General features: G+C 64.9%; 1 protein-coding gene across 1 annotated transcript; it reads left to right on the top strand.

Annotated features, from left to right (window-relative positions):
* The first annotated feature begins 5,094 nt into the window (after window positions 1-5,094).
* SEPTIN4 (septin 4) lies at window positions 5,095-12,976 on the top strand. Its single transcript, XM_062507361.1, has 13 exons — window positions 5,095-5,130; window positions 6,492-6,620; window positions 6,865-7,164; window positions 7,397-7,490; window positions 7,605-7,691; window positions 8,504-8,627; window positions 8,877-9,011; window positions 9,096-9,213; window positions 9,533-9,634; window positions 9,995-10,091; window positions 10,209-10,371; window positions 12,574-12,673; window positions 12,917-12,976. The coding sequence occupies exons 1-13, from the start codon at window positions 5,095-5,097 to the stop codon at window positions 12,974-12,976; spliced, it is 1,545 nt and encodes a 514-aa protein (XP_062363345.1).
* The last annotated feature ends 415 nt before the right edge of the window (window positions 12,977-13,391 follow it).

Genomic DNA, 13,391 nt, shown 5'->3' with positions numbered 1-13,391 from the left:
AATGCTCTGTGTAAAGCCCAGGTTGCAGCTCCCCAGCCTTGATGGGCACTGGGCTACCAGAGCAAGGCTGTGGCAGGCATGTGGCTGCTCCAGGCTGTGCCCACTGGCCAGGCTGAGAATACCCAGCTGATCCTGGCAGTGCTGGACTGAGAACACCCAGTTCATCTTGGCAGTGCCCTCCCACCTCCGCAGGGCTCAGTGCTGCTCCTTGAAGGGCAGGGAGAGCCCAGGCTGAGCTCCTGGAGCCCCCGAGCCCCTAATCCCCAGTAATCCTGGAAGAAAGCGCTGGCTGTGGGGATTAGGGATGTAAACAGCAACCCTCACCTGCCTGCCCCTACCTGCCCCCTGCCTGGACCTCCCAGCTGGCCAAGATGAGGTGCTGGGAGCGTGGGATCACTGCCTGGACCCCCTGAATACAGGGTCGAGGTGGCCACCGGTGCTTTCTGAGGCTGTGTTGAGCCTGTGATGGTTATTTATGGGAATAAAGGGAATGTGAAGCCATCTGGACACAGCCTGGATCTATAACATCAAAGGGAAACATATTCCAGGCAGTGACAAGGTTGGGGACAAGGCTGAGATGGTCCTTGTGGAGTCATAGTCAGAGCCTGACTGGGGCTGGATCCATCTTTTCCTCCTGGGGAATTATCACTGGCTTTTTTCATGGGCACGGAAACTGAGGCAAGGAAGAAGCCCATGAGAGGGATGCACTGGGAGTGCATGTGGCCTTGCCAGCTCCCTGGCTTGGAGTGAGTTTGAGGTGGGACAAGGACAGTTCTGAGGAGCAGCTGGGCTGGGAGACTGAAATCCGGGGAGGGCTGAGCTCTGGCAGCTGCTCGCCACGGGGAGCAGCCACTGTGGCCAAGGCTCCCCCGGCCCCATTCATAAGGGCTCTGGGCAACCCAGCACACAGTGACAGCATCCTTCCTGCACTCAGGGATAGGAGGACACAGCCACGTGCCACTGCCACTCACATGGGCTTGGGGCAGGGGGCAGCCCCAAAAAGGCGCTGCCATCCCTGAGGTGGGATGAGGGTGGGGATGGGGACAGTGTCACAGCCAGCCCGGTGTCTGGGTCACTTTGCCAGCCCACAAGCCACAGCCAGGATGGTTCAGCAGCAGCCCCAGGAAGGGCTTTGGGAGGGGGAAACAGGCTGGGATTTTGCAGAGGGAGCACTGGGAGGCTGGGATTCAGTGACCCGTGCCCAGTGTAGTCGCCAGTCCATGGTACCCAGCACGTGGTGTGGGATGTGTGGTGCTGGGGTGTTTTGCCAGTACCTAACACCCCCTAATTGGTGCCCAGTGCTCCCAAGAGCCAGTGGCAGGTGTGGAGCCCAGTGCTTCCCCTGCAGTACCTGGTACCTGCAGGGGAATGCCCAGTGCTGGTAACACTGCCAGGAGGTCACTCACTGTCACAGGGGCCATTCCCTCTCACCTGCAGCAGTAATGGGTGCTGGGGCCTTGTACCCGCTGCCTGCACCGGGCCCTGCCCATGTGCAGCACCCAGCATTGCTGCCCTGCACCCAGTGCCTGTGCCCTGTCCCTGCTGCTGTGGCTTGTTCCTGGCGCTGGTGCCCCAGCGCTGATGCTGGAGCCCTGTGCCTGGTGCTGCTGCCCTGTGCCACCACCCTGTGCCGCTGTGCAGTTCCCGGTGCCCAGTGAGTTCTGCCAGAGCTGGTGCCTGGTGCACGGTGCCAAAACCAGTGTCCAGGGCCGGTGCCAATTATTGACGGCAGAGCTGAATGCGAAGGATGGATGCTGATGCCCAGTGCCCCGTGCTGATACCCCGTGCATGGTGCCAGTGCCCCGTGTGCGGTGTCTGATCCTGGTGCCCGGTGCCCGATGCTGGTGCCGATGCCCAGTGTACATTGCTCGGCCCCGGTGCCGGCGCCGAGTGCTGGTGCCGGTGCCCATGTGCAGTGCGCGGTGCCGGGCGCTGTTGCCGGTGCCGGTGCCCGGTGCCGCTGTCGGTGATGCCGAGCGGCCGCCCCGCCCGCCCCCCGCCCGCCCCGCCCCGGGGCCGCCCCCACCCGCGCCGCTGCTATTTCTGCTAATCCGCGGCGGGGCCCGGCCGTGCCCATCGGCAGCCGCGCTCCTGGACGGCGCCCGGCGCCGCAGCCATGGTAAGGCCGGCGCGGACACGGGACCGACCCGGCCCGGCCCGGGCTGCCCTGCACGGCCCAGCACCGTGGCACGGGCCCGCTCCCGCAGCCCAGGCCCGCTCCCGCAGCCCCTCTGCCCTCCGTGAAGGTGACGGTGCGCGGGGGCGGAGCGGACCGGAGCCGCCGGTGCCGCAGCGGAGCGCGGGGGGGACACGGGCAGCGGGGCAGCACCTGCCCCGGGGAGGCGGGGAGGCCACGGGCCCCTCACCTGGGCATCCGGGAGGGCAGCGCTCGGGAACGTTACCTGCGTGTCTGCCCGTCCTGCGCTCCCCCCACGGGTGTCCGTGCGTGGGCAGCGGGAGCTGCTCTGGCGTGGCTCCGTGCCGAACATCGGTCCCCAGCTCTTGGCGAGTCCCCGGGCTGCGGCGCTGGTGGCACTGCCAACCTGGCCGGGCCCTGGGCCGGGACCGTCACACGCATGGAGCCGGCTCTGGACTCACCGGCAAGGTCCGGAGCCGCCGCTGGCATTCCCAGCCCGCGGAGCTTGTTCTACATCTCCCGTTCTGCCTCACTCCTCCTCGGTGGTGGCAGGTCCTCAGGAACCGTTCGGCTGGGCCACGTCTCCACGGGGATCTCGGGCAATGTCCAGTGTGGGTATGAGGACGGAGGGCCGCGGGCGTGGCTCTCGTGGCACTGGGTTGTGGCCGCTGGGACAAGTGGCCTTGGTGGGGAGCGCTGCGGCCGCGCTGCCCCGGCAGCCGCCGTGGGAACTAGCCCGGCACATTCCTCCGGAGCTGGACGCAGTGAAACCAGAGAGGAGGGCGGCTGGCGGAGCGTGTCGCAACGGAGCGCCTTCCCGACAGGCTGCAGACTACAGCTTTGGGATGCACGCATCAGCCTTGGAAACATCGCGGGGGGGACAGCGGTCACAGCTGGGGACCAGGGACAGCTGGGCTCCCTCACCCGTGCACGTGGGGTGAGCTGGGGTCGGAGGTGCTCCAGAAAGACACACAGAGGCAGAGCCAATGTCCCTGCCACAAGTGCCACAGCCCTGTGTCCTCAAAGCAGTTCCCAGCTGGCCCGGGGGAACGCATGAGCACTGGTCTCCCCCAAGGCTCTGCTCCCGGCTCTGCGTGGGTCAGATCTCGCCCAGCCCCACGTGCTGAGATGCCACCTGGCTTCCAGCCTGGACAGGCCTTGCTGTCATGTCCCAGCTCACAGGGAGCCACTGCTCATGGTCCCATCCTGGGGTCCCCGCTCACAGGTCCTTCAAGCTGGAGGATTCCCTGTGGGAGAGGGACTGGAGCTGCTGCACCAAGGGCTGTGGCTCTCATTCCCTGTGCTCATCTGCCTGATGCTGACACCTGCCCAGAGCAGGGACCCACACCACAGTCTGCTCCACATCCAGCACCCTGCTCCTCTTGGAGCTGCCGGGACACTCAGTTTCCCATCTGGAATGCTGCTGATGGGTGGGATGGCAGAGCTGGGGGTACCCTGATTCTCCGGCGGGAGCATCCCGTGCATCCAGAGGCGGGGCCGAGCAGGCACAGCCCAGCTCCTGTCTCCCTGGGAACAAGCTGGCCTGATCCTGGCAGCGCTGGGCTTCACTGGGGGCTTGTCCTGTGTGGGGTTCGTGCCTTTGGGACAGCGTTTGTGCCTGGGATGCTAGCCATAGTGACACAGTGGCTGTGCCGCGGGTGGCATTCTGGGTGCCACCTTTAGAGGGCTTGGGAACCCTTCTGTCAGTCGGGGGGTAGGAAGAGCACCTCGCCGGGATGCTCCCTTCCTTTCCCTGCAGGACCAGGCTGGGAAAACACCTCCCCGCGGGAATCTGGTACCCGTGGAACGATGCTCAGGGGCAGCCGGTGGCTTTCCTAGGTCAGGCTTTGCCCTCTGCCCCCGTGTCCCCCCGCGCCGCATCCCTCGGGCTGTCACTGCACGGGGACGGTGCGATGCGGAGTGACAGGCGGGGACGAGGCGGGGCGTGCGGCCCCTCGCTGGGGCTGCGGGGCCGCTGACAGCCCGGGCGTGAGGCCGGCTTGCACTCAGCCGCGCGTGTAATCTGCTTACGGGGGCACCGGCACAGGCCCGGGCTCTCGCTGCCGTAAATTCCTGCTCCTGGCGGGAGTGCGGGCGGGGACGCCGGCAAAGCGGCCGAGCGACCCCGGTTCGCGCCTGAGCTGCTCTGATGCATCTCGACACGCATCAAGGTGAATCACCGTCCCTGGTGACCTCGAAGTGACAGCCGGGGAACCCTTACTGCCGCCGACGGCTCCTCCTGGGGCGCTGTTAACCCCTCACCTCCCAGGGATGAGCCGGGAAAGCCGAGGCAGGAATGCTGAAGCTTCTGCCTGGGATCCCTGTGGTGGGCAGCGTCTCTGCTTCTCCCAGTCCAGGGCTGGGTCCTTCCCAGCCAGGCCCAGCTCGAGCAAGAGCTTGGATCCATGTGGGAAAGCTTTAATCGTCAGGTGCAAAAGTGTGGGAAAACTGGGTTTCTGACCTCAAAGAGGCTGTGGAGCCCTGCTGAGAAATGCTCCAGGTGGGCACCAGGAATGGACGTGGTGTGTATTGGGATGGAGGGGCATTTTGTCCCAGGACGGAGGGAGTTTTGTCCCAGGATGAAGCGGGTTCTTGTCCTGGGACAGAGGCGTTTCCAAGGACTGAGTGTCCTCCTGGGCTGTAGCCCATCTGTGTGTTCAGCCCAGGGGTGCTGGCGATGATGGTGGTGGTCCTGCAGCCTCCCCAGGACGTCCCTTGGCCAATGATGGCTGGTCCTTGAAATCTGCACAGCCGGGCAGGAGCTGGGTTTGGCTCTGCCCGGGGGTCCCTCTGCCCTCCCGTGCCCTTAGCAGGGGCCGTGCCTGGCTCCTGGGTGCCCCGGGCGCCCGGCGCGAAGCCTGCCCAGGGTGGAGTTATGCTAATGCTGCTCCCCAGTCCTCGGCGCAGCCGATGCCACTCGGCATCTTCTGCTGGCCACGGGTGACGCCGGCTGTGCTATGGCCACCTGCCCCGAGCTGCAGCCTGGGCAAGAGGTACGGGGCAGCGCCCGTCCCCGGGGGTGCGAGAGAGGGGACGGGGGGGTGGTGGGGGGGGGGGCACGGACCACCCCGGCTCTGCGGGAAGGTGCCACAGTGGATCTTCTGTCCCTGGGATAGCCCTGCCGGGCTGCAGCACCCCCAAGAATGCGGCGCTAAACCTCGGTGCCGCGGCACTGCCGAGGTCATCGGCTTCACCGAGGGTGGAGAACGAGGGCGAGTCCCAAAAGGGCTGGAGCCCCAAAAGGGCTGGAGCCCCGAGGGATGAAGCGGCTCCAAGGCTGGAAGAGCTCGCCGCTGGTGGTGGCATCACCTCCCATCCCCGAGCGTCCCCGGCCGGGATGTGCTGTGCTGGGGGCCGGAGTTGAGGCCCTCCAGGTCATGGGCGGCGAGGAAGAGGATGCTGCGCTCACGCAGATCCACCGAGCACTCGGGACCTGCTGGGGCACAGAGGAGCATGGGGGTCCCGCAGCCCCGCCATGGGGCCACCTGCCGCCCCCCAGTCTGGCCCCGTGGTCCCCCGTGCTGTGGCAGTGGGGACAGCGCCAGGCGTGCGAGCGCTCAGCCCCGCAGCGCCGTGACCTTGTTTCTAGCCCGCTAATTCCGCGCTTCTCCCCTTGCCGCCGGCACCGCTGCCCGCCCCGCCGGCGAGCGGGGACGCGGCGGAGGGGAGGACACGTGTCCCCACGGGGGGAACTCGCCTCGAGGTCCCGGTCTGGGGGGCACTGGTCCCAGCTGGGAGCCTGCAGGGTCACGAGCTCCCCCGGCCCCTGCGTGCCTCTTATCTGGGGTCTCACTACCCTTGCGGCTGGGGTCGCCTGGCAGTTGCCTTGGGACCTTGGGGACATTGGTGCCTGCTGGCAGCAGGGCTTGGTCCCACGGGAGCCGCTGCCGGACGTGCCCTTGGGAACGCGTCTTCTCCCGCCATCGCTTGTAAACAGGATGTGGAGCCATCCCAGTCCCTGCGTTCCCGTTCGTCATCCCAGCCCCGCCACTCCATGGGGCGGCAGCTGGGGGGCAGCTGTGCCTGTCTCCCCAGCTCCTGCCGGAGGCTGCTGCCCACGCCCGCCCTGGGACGGGCAGAGCCAGGGGAAGTAACTGTCGGGGCCCTGGTCATGTCTCTCGGCCGGGTTCCCTTCCCTGGCTGTTTCCTGGGACTGCGGGGACGGGGGCCCCTTTTGCCATTGCCTGTGTTGATACCCTGTGAATGGGCAGCGGGCAGGGGGCACGGGCACCAGGAGCCCCCTGCCCACCATCTGACTTCCACTGGCTGCAGCCTTGCTCAGGTCACCCCCCAACTGCTCTTCATCTCTTGGTGTCTCTGCCTCCTCCCGGCCCCCTCCCTGTCCTCCTGGCAGGCCGTGGGGTGCCGGGGGATCGTGGCTGCCCCAGAAGACCCCGAGGAGCAGCAGGGTGCCCAAGGGGAAGGTGCCCACCCCTGTCCCCTGGAGTGCCAGGAACTGGCTGCCGTCCCCACGCCACAAGTTGTAAGCGCCCGAGGTGCACGGGAACTCTGTCACCACTGCTGTCCCTGTGGCTGTCCCCGTGGCTGTCCCCAGGGTGGTGGCTGGTCCCCTGGGGTGGCCATGTCCCATCACTCCTCCCATCCCTGCCACCTTTAGGCTGCATGTGTCGGGTTGCTGCAGCCTGGGGGTTGTGAGGCTGAGCTGGGTGGTGCCATTTTGGGCTGGCACTGCCACCACCAGTGTCACCTGCTCCCTTGGTCCCCAGATAAAGCGTTTCCTGAAGGAGGACTCAGATGAGGCTGAGCTGACCCAGTTCCTGCGGGATTGCCCACCAGCTGACAGCTCCAGGAAAGTGGAGGTCCCGGAGAGCCGGCGGGAGCCTGGCCACCCCTTGGGCAGTGCGGCCAGGGTCCCCCCAGAGGAAGCCAGTGACGAGAGGGACACCAGGATCTTCTCCCGCTCTCGGCCCTTGGATTTCCAGCAGCACATCGCTGCCCCCCCACCCCCCAGCCCCAACCGCCCGCGGAGCCCCTGGGGGCAGCTGGACCCCTACGACTCCTCCGAGGTGCAGGATGTGTCCACTGGGAAGGGGGGGACACACACATGGGACGAGGGGCTGCGGGATGGAGGGTGTTCCCATCTTGTGAACACAAAGGCTTTGAGCAGGCATGGCCTCATCCTCTGGAACTCCAACTTGGGAATCCCTTTGTGAGCGGGGAGGGGGGTCAGGGGCGGCTTTCGAGGGTAGAAGGTGGACTGGTGGTGTCCCTGTCCCACATCCCCTCTGCCCTCTGCAGGATGACAAGGAGTACGTGGGCTTTGCCACGCTGCCCAACCAGGTGCATCGCAAGTCGGTGAAGAAGGGCTTTGACTTTACCCTCATGGTGGCAGGTACGGGGGTCCAGCTGGCCTGGGGGTGCTGACCCCAGTGTGCATCCCAAAACCACTGGCTTGGGGAGGAGAGCATCCTGACTGCCACTCCTCATCTTTGTCGTGTTTTCTCAGGGGAATCTGGGCTGGGCAAATCCACCCTGGTCAACAGCCTCTTCCTGACGGACATGTACAGGGACCGCAAGCTACTCAACGCCGAAGGTCAGGGGGGACACAGTCACAGCCCAGAGGGGTGTCCTGGGTGACCTGGGCAGTGGCAGAGCCCAGGGATGCTCCTGGGGTCTGCAGCCCCTCTCCCTGCCCAGCCAAGCTTCCCTGAAGTGACACGTACTGTGTTGCCAGCTACCCCCTGGCACTGGGGACAACTCCGAGGCATTGGGGACCCCCCTGCACAGGATGGGGACTCCCTGCAGGGCCTTTATTTCCACAGGGTAAACAAACCCTGGCTTGCTGTTGATTGACTGGAGCCTCAACATTTCAGGGAGGCTGGGGACAGTCAGGACCTGGGGCACAGTGCCAGTTCAGCTGCAGCCAGTTTTTGAATTAAAATGGCCCAAACTTGCCCAAAACCCCAGGAGTTCAAGGGGTTTGTTTGATTTGCTTCTGTTGCTTGGAGTGAAAACCAGAACACACAATGCAGCAGGAGCATCCTTGGGGATGGAGGGACTTGGAGGGTCCTGGGGTGAAGGGGCACATGCAGTCTGGAGCCTGAACTGGGTCACCTGAAATGCTCCTGCAGCAAGGTCCAGCCCCAGCAGACCCCTGTGCTGCCTGAGCTGGGGTCCTGGGGCGGCAGTGGCACAGCCAACAAGAGATGGGTGCACATCCATGGGGATGTGGGGACCACAGCATGGAGCATCCCCTTCCTGGGCTGGAGCATGTTGTGTGCTGGGATTTATCCATCTGGGTCACCTAGCCCCCAGGGTGGGAGATGATACCCGGGGGTCACAGCATGTCCCCATGTCACCTCCACCCTCCCTGATGCTCCCCTGGTGATGTGTCCCTCCCCACAGAGCGCATCACACAGACAGTGGAGATCACCAAGCATGTGGTGGACATCGAGGAGAAGGGGGTCAAGCTGCGCCTGACCATTGTGGACACGCCAGGCTTCGGGGATGCTGTCAACAACACCGAATGGTGAGTGCCGTGGGGGAGGGACTGTCCCCAGGGTGGGTGGGATGCTGAGTGCCACGGGTTGGGGACTGTCCTGTGGTGGGTGGGATGGTGAGTGCCATGGAGTGGGGACTGTCCTCAGGGTGGACACTCCATGGTGGGTGGGATGCTCACTGTTCCTAAGCTGGGCTTAGGTGCAGATCCATGGGAGGTGTTGAGCTGGGGGTCCACAGAGAGCAGGGGGATCCCACAGAGGACTCTGTGTCCCTGCAGCTGGAAGCCAGTGGCCGACTACATTGACCAGCAGTTTGAGCAATATTTCCGTGATGAAAGTGGCCTCAACCGGAAAAACATCCAGGACAACCGAGTGCACTGCTGTATCTACTTCATCTCGCCCTTTGGCCACGGGTACAGGCAGCCCTGTTGTGCTGCCGAGGGGGCTGGGCAGGGCAGGGGCTCGCTGGGACAGGGCTCACCAGGCTCCCCCCACAGGCTCCGGCCCCTGGATGTGGAATTCATGAGAGCCCTGCACCAGCGAGTGAACATTGTGCCTGTGCTGGCCAAGGCTGACACCCTGACACCCACCGAGGTGGAGCGCATGAAGAACAAGGTGAAGGGGAGTTGGACTGGCTGGGAGCTGTCCCAGCAGGTCCCTGGGCATGGAGGGGTGTTGGGGTCTCCATCCATCTCCTTCCTGGAATTTTCCCTAGAGCATTTTCTGAGCTTGCAGTACTGTATAAGACCACGTTGCCCTGTGGCCTCCAAGGGCACACCTGCCCAGGGCTCAGCTAGGGATTGGAAGGACTGGGGGCTGTCCATGGCATCTGGTCTGGTGGGAATAGGCTTTTGGGGGCCGTTGGCCCTGTGTGATGCTTCCCACGCCATTCCCAAGGCCAGAGCCCTGCCCTCAGGGGGCTGTTTCCTTCCAGATCCGGGAGGAGATCGACCACTATGGCATCCGCATCTACCAATTCCCTGAGTGTGACTCAGATGAGGATGAGGAGTTCAAGCTGCAGGACCAGGCACTGAAGGTGGGTCTGGGTCCTCCAGCTCCATCACTGGAGAGGCAGAGCCCCGAGGCCAGGAGAACATGGCACCCTGGGGTCCCTGCAGGACTCTCTGGGGCCACGCAAGTTCTCCAGCATGGAGGGTTTGGCACATATCTCACTACCCAGACAACGTCACCAAGATCCCATGGAGGATACCTGAATCTTGGTGGGATGGGGCTTGGGTGGAGAAACCCATGCTGTGAGTGGGGCTCTTCACAGCTGGGCCTTTGCGATATCTTGGCAAATGTTGCTGGACACAGCTGAGGAGGGCACGTGGAGGGATGTGGGTCCTGGCAGGTGGGGGCCATGGCAGGGCCCTGCTGACCCCCCACGCTCTTGCAGGAGAGTATCCCCTTCGCTGTCATCGGCAGCAACACGGTGGTGGAGGCCAAGGGCCGGCGCGTCCGTGGGCGCCTCTACCCTTGGGGCATCGTGGAAGGTAACGCTGGGCTGTGCCTTGGCCTTTGGGGACGGGACACGGCGTGCCCGTCACAGCCCCGGGGTTGGTGACAAGCAGGGCACTGGCCGTGGCCCCCTGACCCCGCCTCGCCTGCAGTGGAGAACCCGTCCCACTGTGACTTCGTGAAGCTGCGGACGATGCTGGTGAGGACGCACATGCAGGATCTGAAGGACGTGACGCGGGAGACGCACTACGAGAATTACCGCACGCAGTGCATCCAGAGCATGACCCGCATGGTGGTCAAGGAGCGGAACCGCAAGTACGGGGCGGGGCTGGGGAGGGGGGCTCCTCTTCTTGGGGTGACCCCACCCACTGCGAGTGGCGGTGTCGGCGAGTCAGGGCAGTGCGTGGGTCCGTGCCGGGGAGCCCCGGTGCTGTGCTGGGGAGCCCCAGGGTGGTGAGGGGCCCCTCCTGTGCCCCTGCGATGGCAGTGCCTGGGGGGGATGTTCCGGCAGTGAGGGCACCCTGCATCCCCCGAGGCGGGGTCTGTCTTAGCTGGGATACTCCAGCTGTGAGGGGCACCCTGTGACCCCAGTGTGACTGAGGGGATGCTCTGGTAGTGAGGGCAACCCTGCATCTTCCCAGAGCTGGGGCTGGTTTGAGGGGCGTGTTCCAGCAGAGAGGGGGACCCCACGTGCCCCCAGGGCTGGGGCTGGGGGCCAGGGGTGTGCTCTGGCAGCAAGGGGGACCCCGTGTCCCCTCTGGGCTGGGTGTGTCTCGAGGGATGCTTCAGCACTGAGGCGGATCCTGGGGCTGGCTGTGGGGGGATGCTCCAACAGGAAGGGGGCCCTTGCATCCCTGCAGGCTCCAGCATCAGAGCAGGAGCCCAACAAAAGCCGGTGCTGGGGCTCTGCTCATGGATCAGACAAATTCACGGCACCCACATCCGCTTTAGCCACCCCGAGGTGCTGACGGAGTCCCCCCAAGCAGGGTCCCCGGTGGGACCCCCCAGCCAGGGGTTGGAGCAGTGTTGGAGCAAGTGGAAGCTCTGTGGGTCCCGGGGGGCTGGAGCTGTGCTGTGGGGGGGCTGGCAGTGGCTATAGGCACCTCTCCAGGCACCTCTAAGTGTCTCTCCCTGTGTGCCCTGGGGCAGGAGCCATCCCTCCGTGCTGAGGCTGTGCTGCGGGGACTGTTCCGCCGACTGAGCCGGGACTGGTCGGGGCCGCGCTGGGCCCCGCCCTGCTCCCCCTGCCATCCCCTGCCATTCCCTGCCATCCCCTGCCACCCCCTGGCCCCTCTATAAAGTGCTTGTTGGTACCCAATGCTGTCTTGGTCCTTCTGTGCCCGTGCAAGGGCCAGGCAGCCGCCCTCGGGGTGAGCCGGCCCTGTGGCCACCCACTCTGGCCCTGTGGCCACCCACTTGTGTCCCACACAAGCTGCCTTTGGGGTGCCAAGGGACGCTGTGTGCTGGTGGTGTCACGCTGGCTCACCCAGCTTTGGGCGATGTGTCACTGTTTGGTGGCACTGAGCTCCCAAGGCTGCCCAAGGGAAGGGTGCCACCATCTTGCTGCCCTCCCAGGGATGTGATTTTGGGGTACTGAGAGCCTACGCTGCTCATCGCATTGCCGGTGCCTGGCTCCAGCCTTGTGTCACTGCCAAGGCCGGCAGGAGCTCCACGTGCTCCCCAGGTCCCCCACTGTGAGAGGCAAGACAAGGGCAGCACCTTCCAAAGCGTCTCCCGAGGTGGCCAGACCCTGGCCCTGGCCCTAGCCCAGCCTCTGGCACAGGGCACCCTGCGGGGCAGGGCTGGCCTGTCCTGCCCGTGTCCATCACCCCTCTGCCCAGAGAGGCTGTGCCGGCGGTGGCATGTGGCAGCACGCGTGACCCTGCCAGCCGCTGTTGGTGTCCCTGTTGGCCTTGTCACCAGCTGGGGTGGCACGTGGCATCCCCAGGGACGGGTGGGAGAGCTGGTCCCTCCCAGTGCCGTGGGCATGGGAGAAGCCATCGACTGGGCTGGCCCTGGTCCTGAGCAATGGTGTGGCTTCAGGGGGAAGCTCGTGGCACTCTCCAGCAGGAATGAGCTTGGATGGGGGCAGGGGCTGTGGAAAAGGGTGTGGAGCATCCCTGTGGCTGGCAGGCAGTGGAGGGCCTAGAGAGCCCATCCTGAGGCCAAGGGACAGAGGGGAGATGCCAAGGTTTTGATGTTTTAAAGCAGCAGGGGAAATACTGGCCTAGAAGAGCCCAATCCCAGTGGGATTCTCCCAAAAATGGGAGGGTGTGGAGGAAGTCCCTGGGTCCTCCCTTGGTTAGTGTGTGGCAGGCTGGGGGGGGTGCTGAGGTTTGGGGGGTGGCTGGAATGGCTCACATCTCTCTTGCCTGGAAAATGCCACTCATCAGAGTGGGCCATGGGGCCCAGAGGCTGTGCAGGGGGTGCTGGGGACCTGCAGGGGTTGGGGCATCCACGGGGTAATGTCCCCAGTGGGGCTGGGGCAGCAGTCTCACCTTCTCTCTCTGCCCACAGCAAGCTGACCCGGGAGAGCGGGACAGACTTCCCCATCCCTGTGATCCCCCCGGTGCCGGATGTGGAGACAGAGAAGCTCATCCGGGAAAAGGATGAGGAGGTGAGTGTGGGGCAGCCTGAGCCCCCAAACCCCTGCCCCACTCGCTCCAGCCATAGAGATGGCACAGCCATCAGGAGCCAGCCTTCCAACCAGCAGGGACTGGAGGTGCATCCAAGGGTTCCCTCCTCCCCAGCTCTTGGCGATCCCAGTTTGTCCGGGATGCTCAGCCCAAGCCCCATGTGCACGGGAGCTGCGTGGCTTGGGCTTGGCACCATCCCCAACCCCGCCTCTGCTCCCTTCCAGCTGCGGCGGATGCAGGAGATGCTCCAGAAGATCCAGAAGCAGATGAAGGACTCGCATTAGCCCGTCCCAATTCCTCCTCCTGCTCCTCCTCCTCCTCCTGGCCCCGTTCAGAAATGTTTACATCACGCTCCACCTGCCCGACCCCGCTGCCAGACTCGGTACCAACACCCACCCACCACCTTACGCTGCGGCATCGCCTTATCTAACGGCCCAGCTCCTGCGGGGACGCGAGGGGACAGCGAGGGGACAGCGAGGGGACAGCAAGGGGACTGCGAGGGGACTGCGAGGGACAGGGCACCCAATCTGGGGTCCCTGCCCCGGACCCCCCTACTCACTGGGGACAGCTTGGTCCCACAAGCTTTGGTTTCTTGTTTCTCCACAGCTCTGGGGAGGGGCCTGGCCAGCCTGGTCCCCACAGCGTGTCCCTTGTCCCCACGTCACCCCGGGCTCCCTGCTTACGATCTTTATGCTCAGC

Source organism: Cinclus cinclus, chromosome 22 (genome assembly GCF_963662255.1).
Source record: "Cinclus cinclus chromosome 22, bCinCin1.1, whole genome shotgun sequence".
Lineage (NCBI taxonomy): Eukaryota > Metazoa > Chordata > Aves > Passeriformes > Cinclidae > Cinclus > Cinclus cinclus.
Note: the sequence above shows the minus strand (reverse complement) of the source record. Positions and strands in the feature narration are given on the sequence as shown.

Bases quoted from the DNA above. Each gene is read 5' to 3' on its own strand.
- SEPTIN4 (XM_062507361.1), top strand. From the start codon at position 5,095: ATGGCCACCTGCCCCGAGCTGCAGCCTGGGCAAGAG. The intron at 7,491-7,604 runs GTACGGGGGTCC...GTGTTTTCTCAG, and splicing joins CTTTACCCTCATGGTGGCAG to GGGAATCTGGGCTGGGCAAA. The intron at 8,628-8,876 runs GTGAGTGCCGTG...GTGTCCCTGCAG, and splicing joins GCTGTCAACAACACCGAATG to CTGGAAGCCAGTGGCCGACT.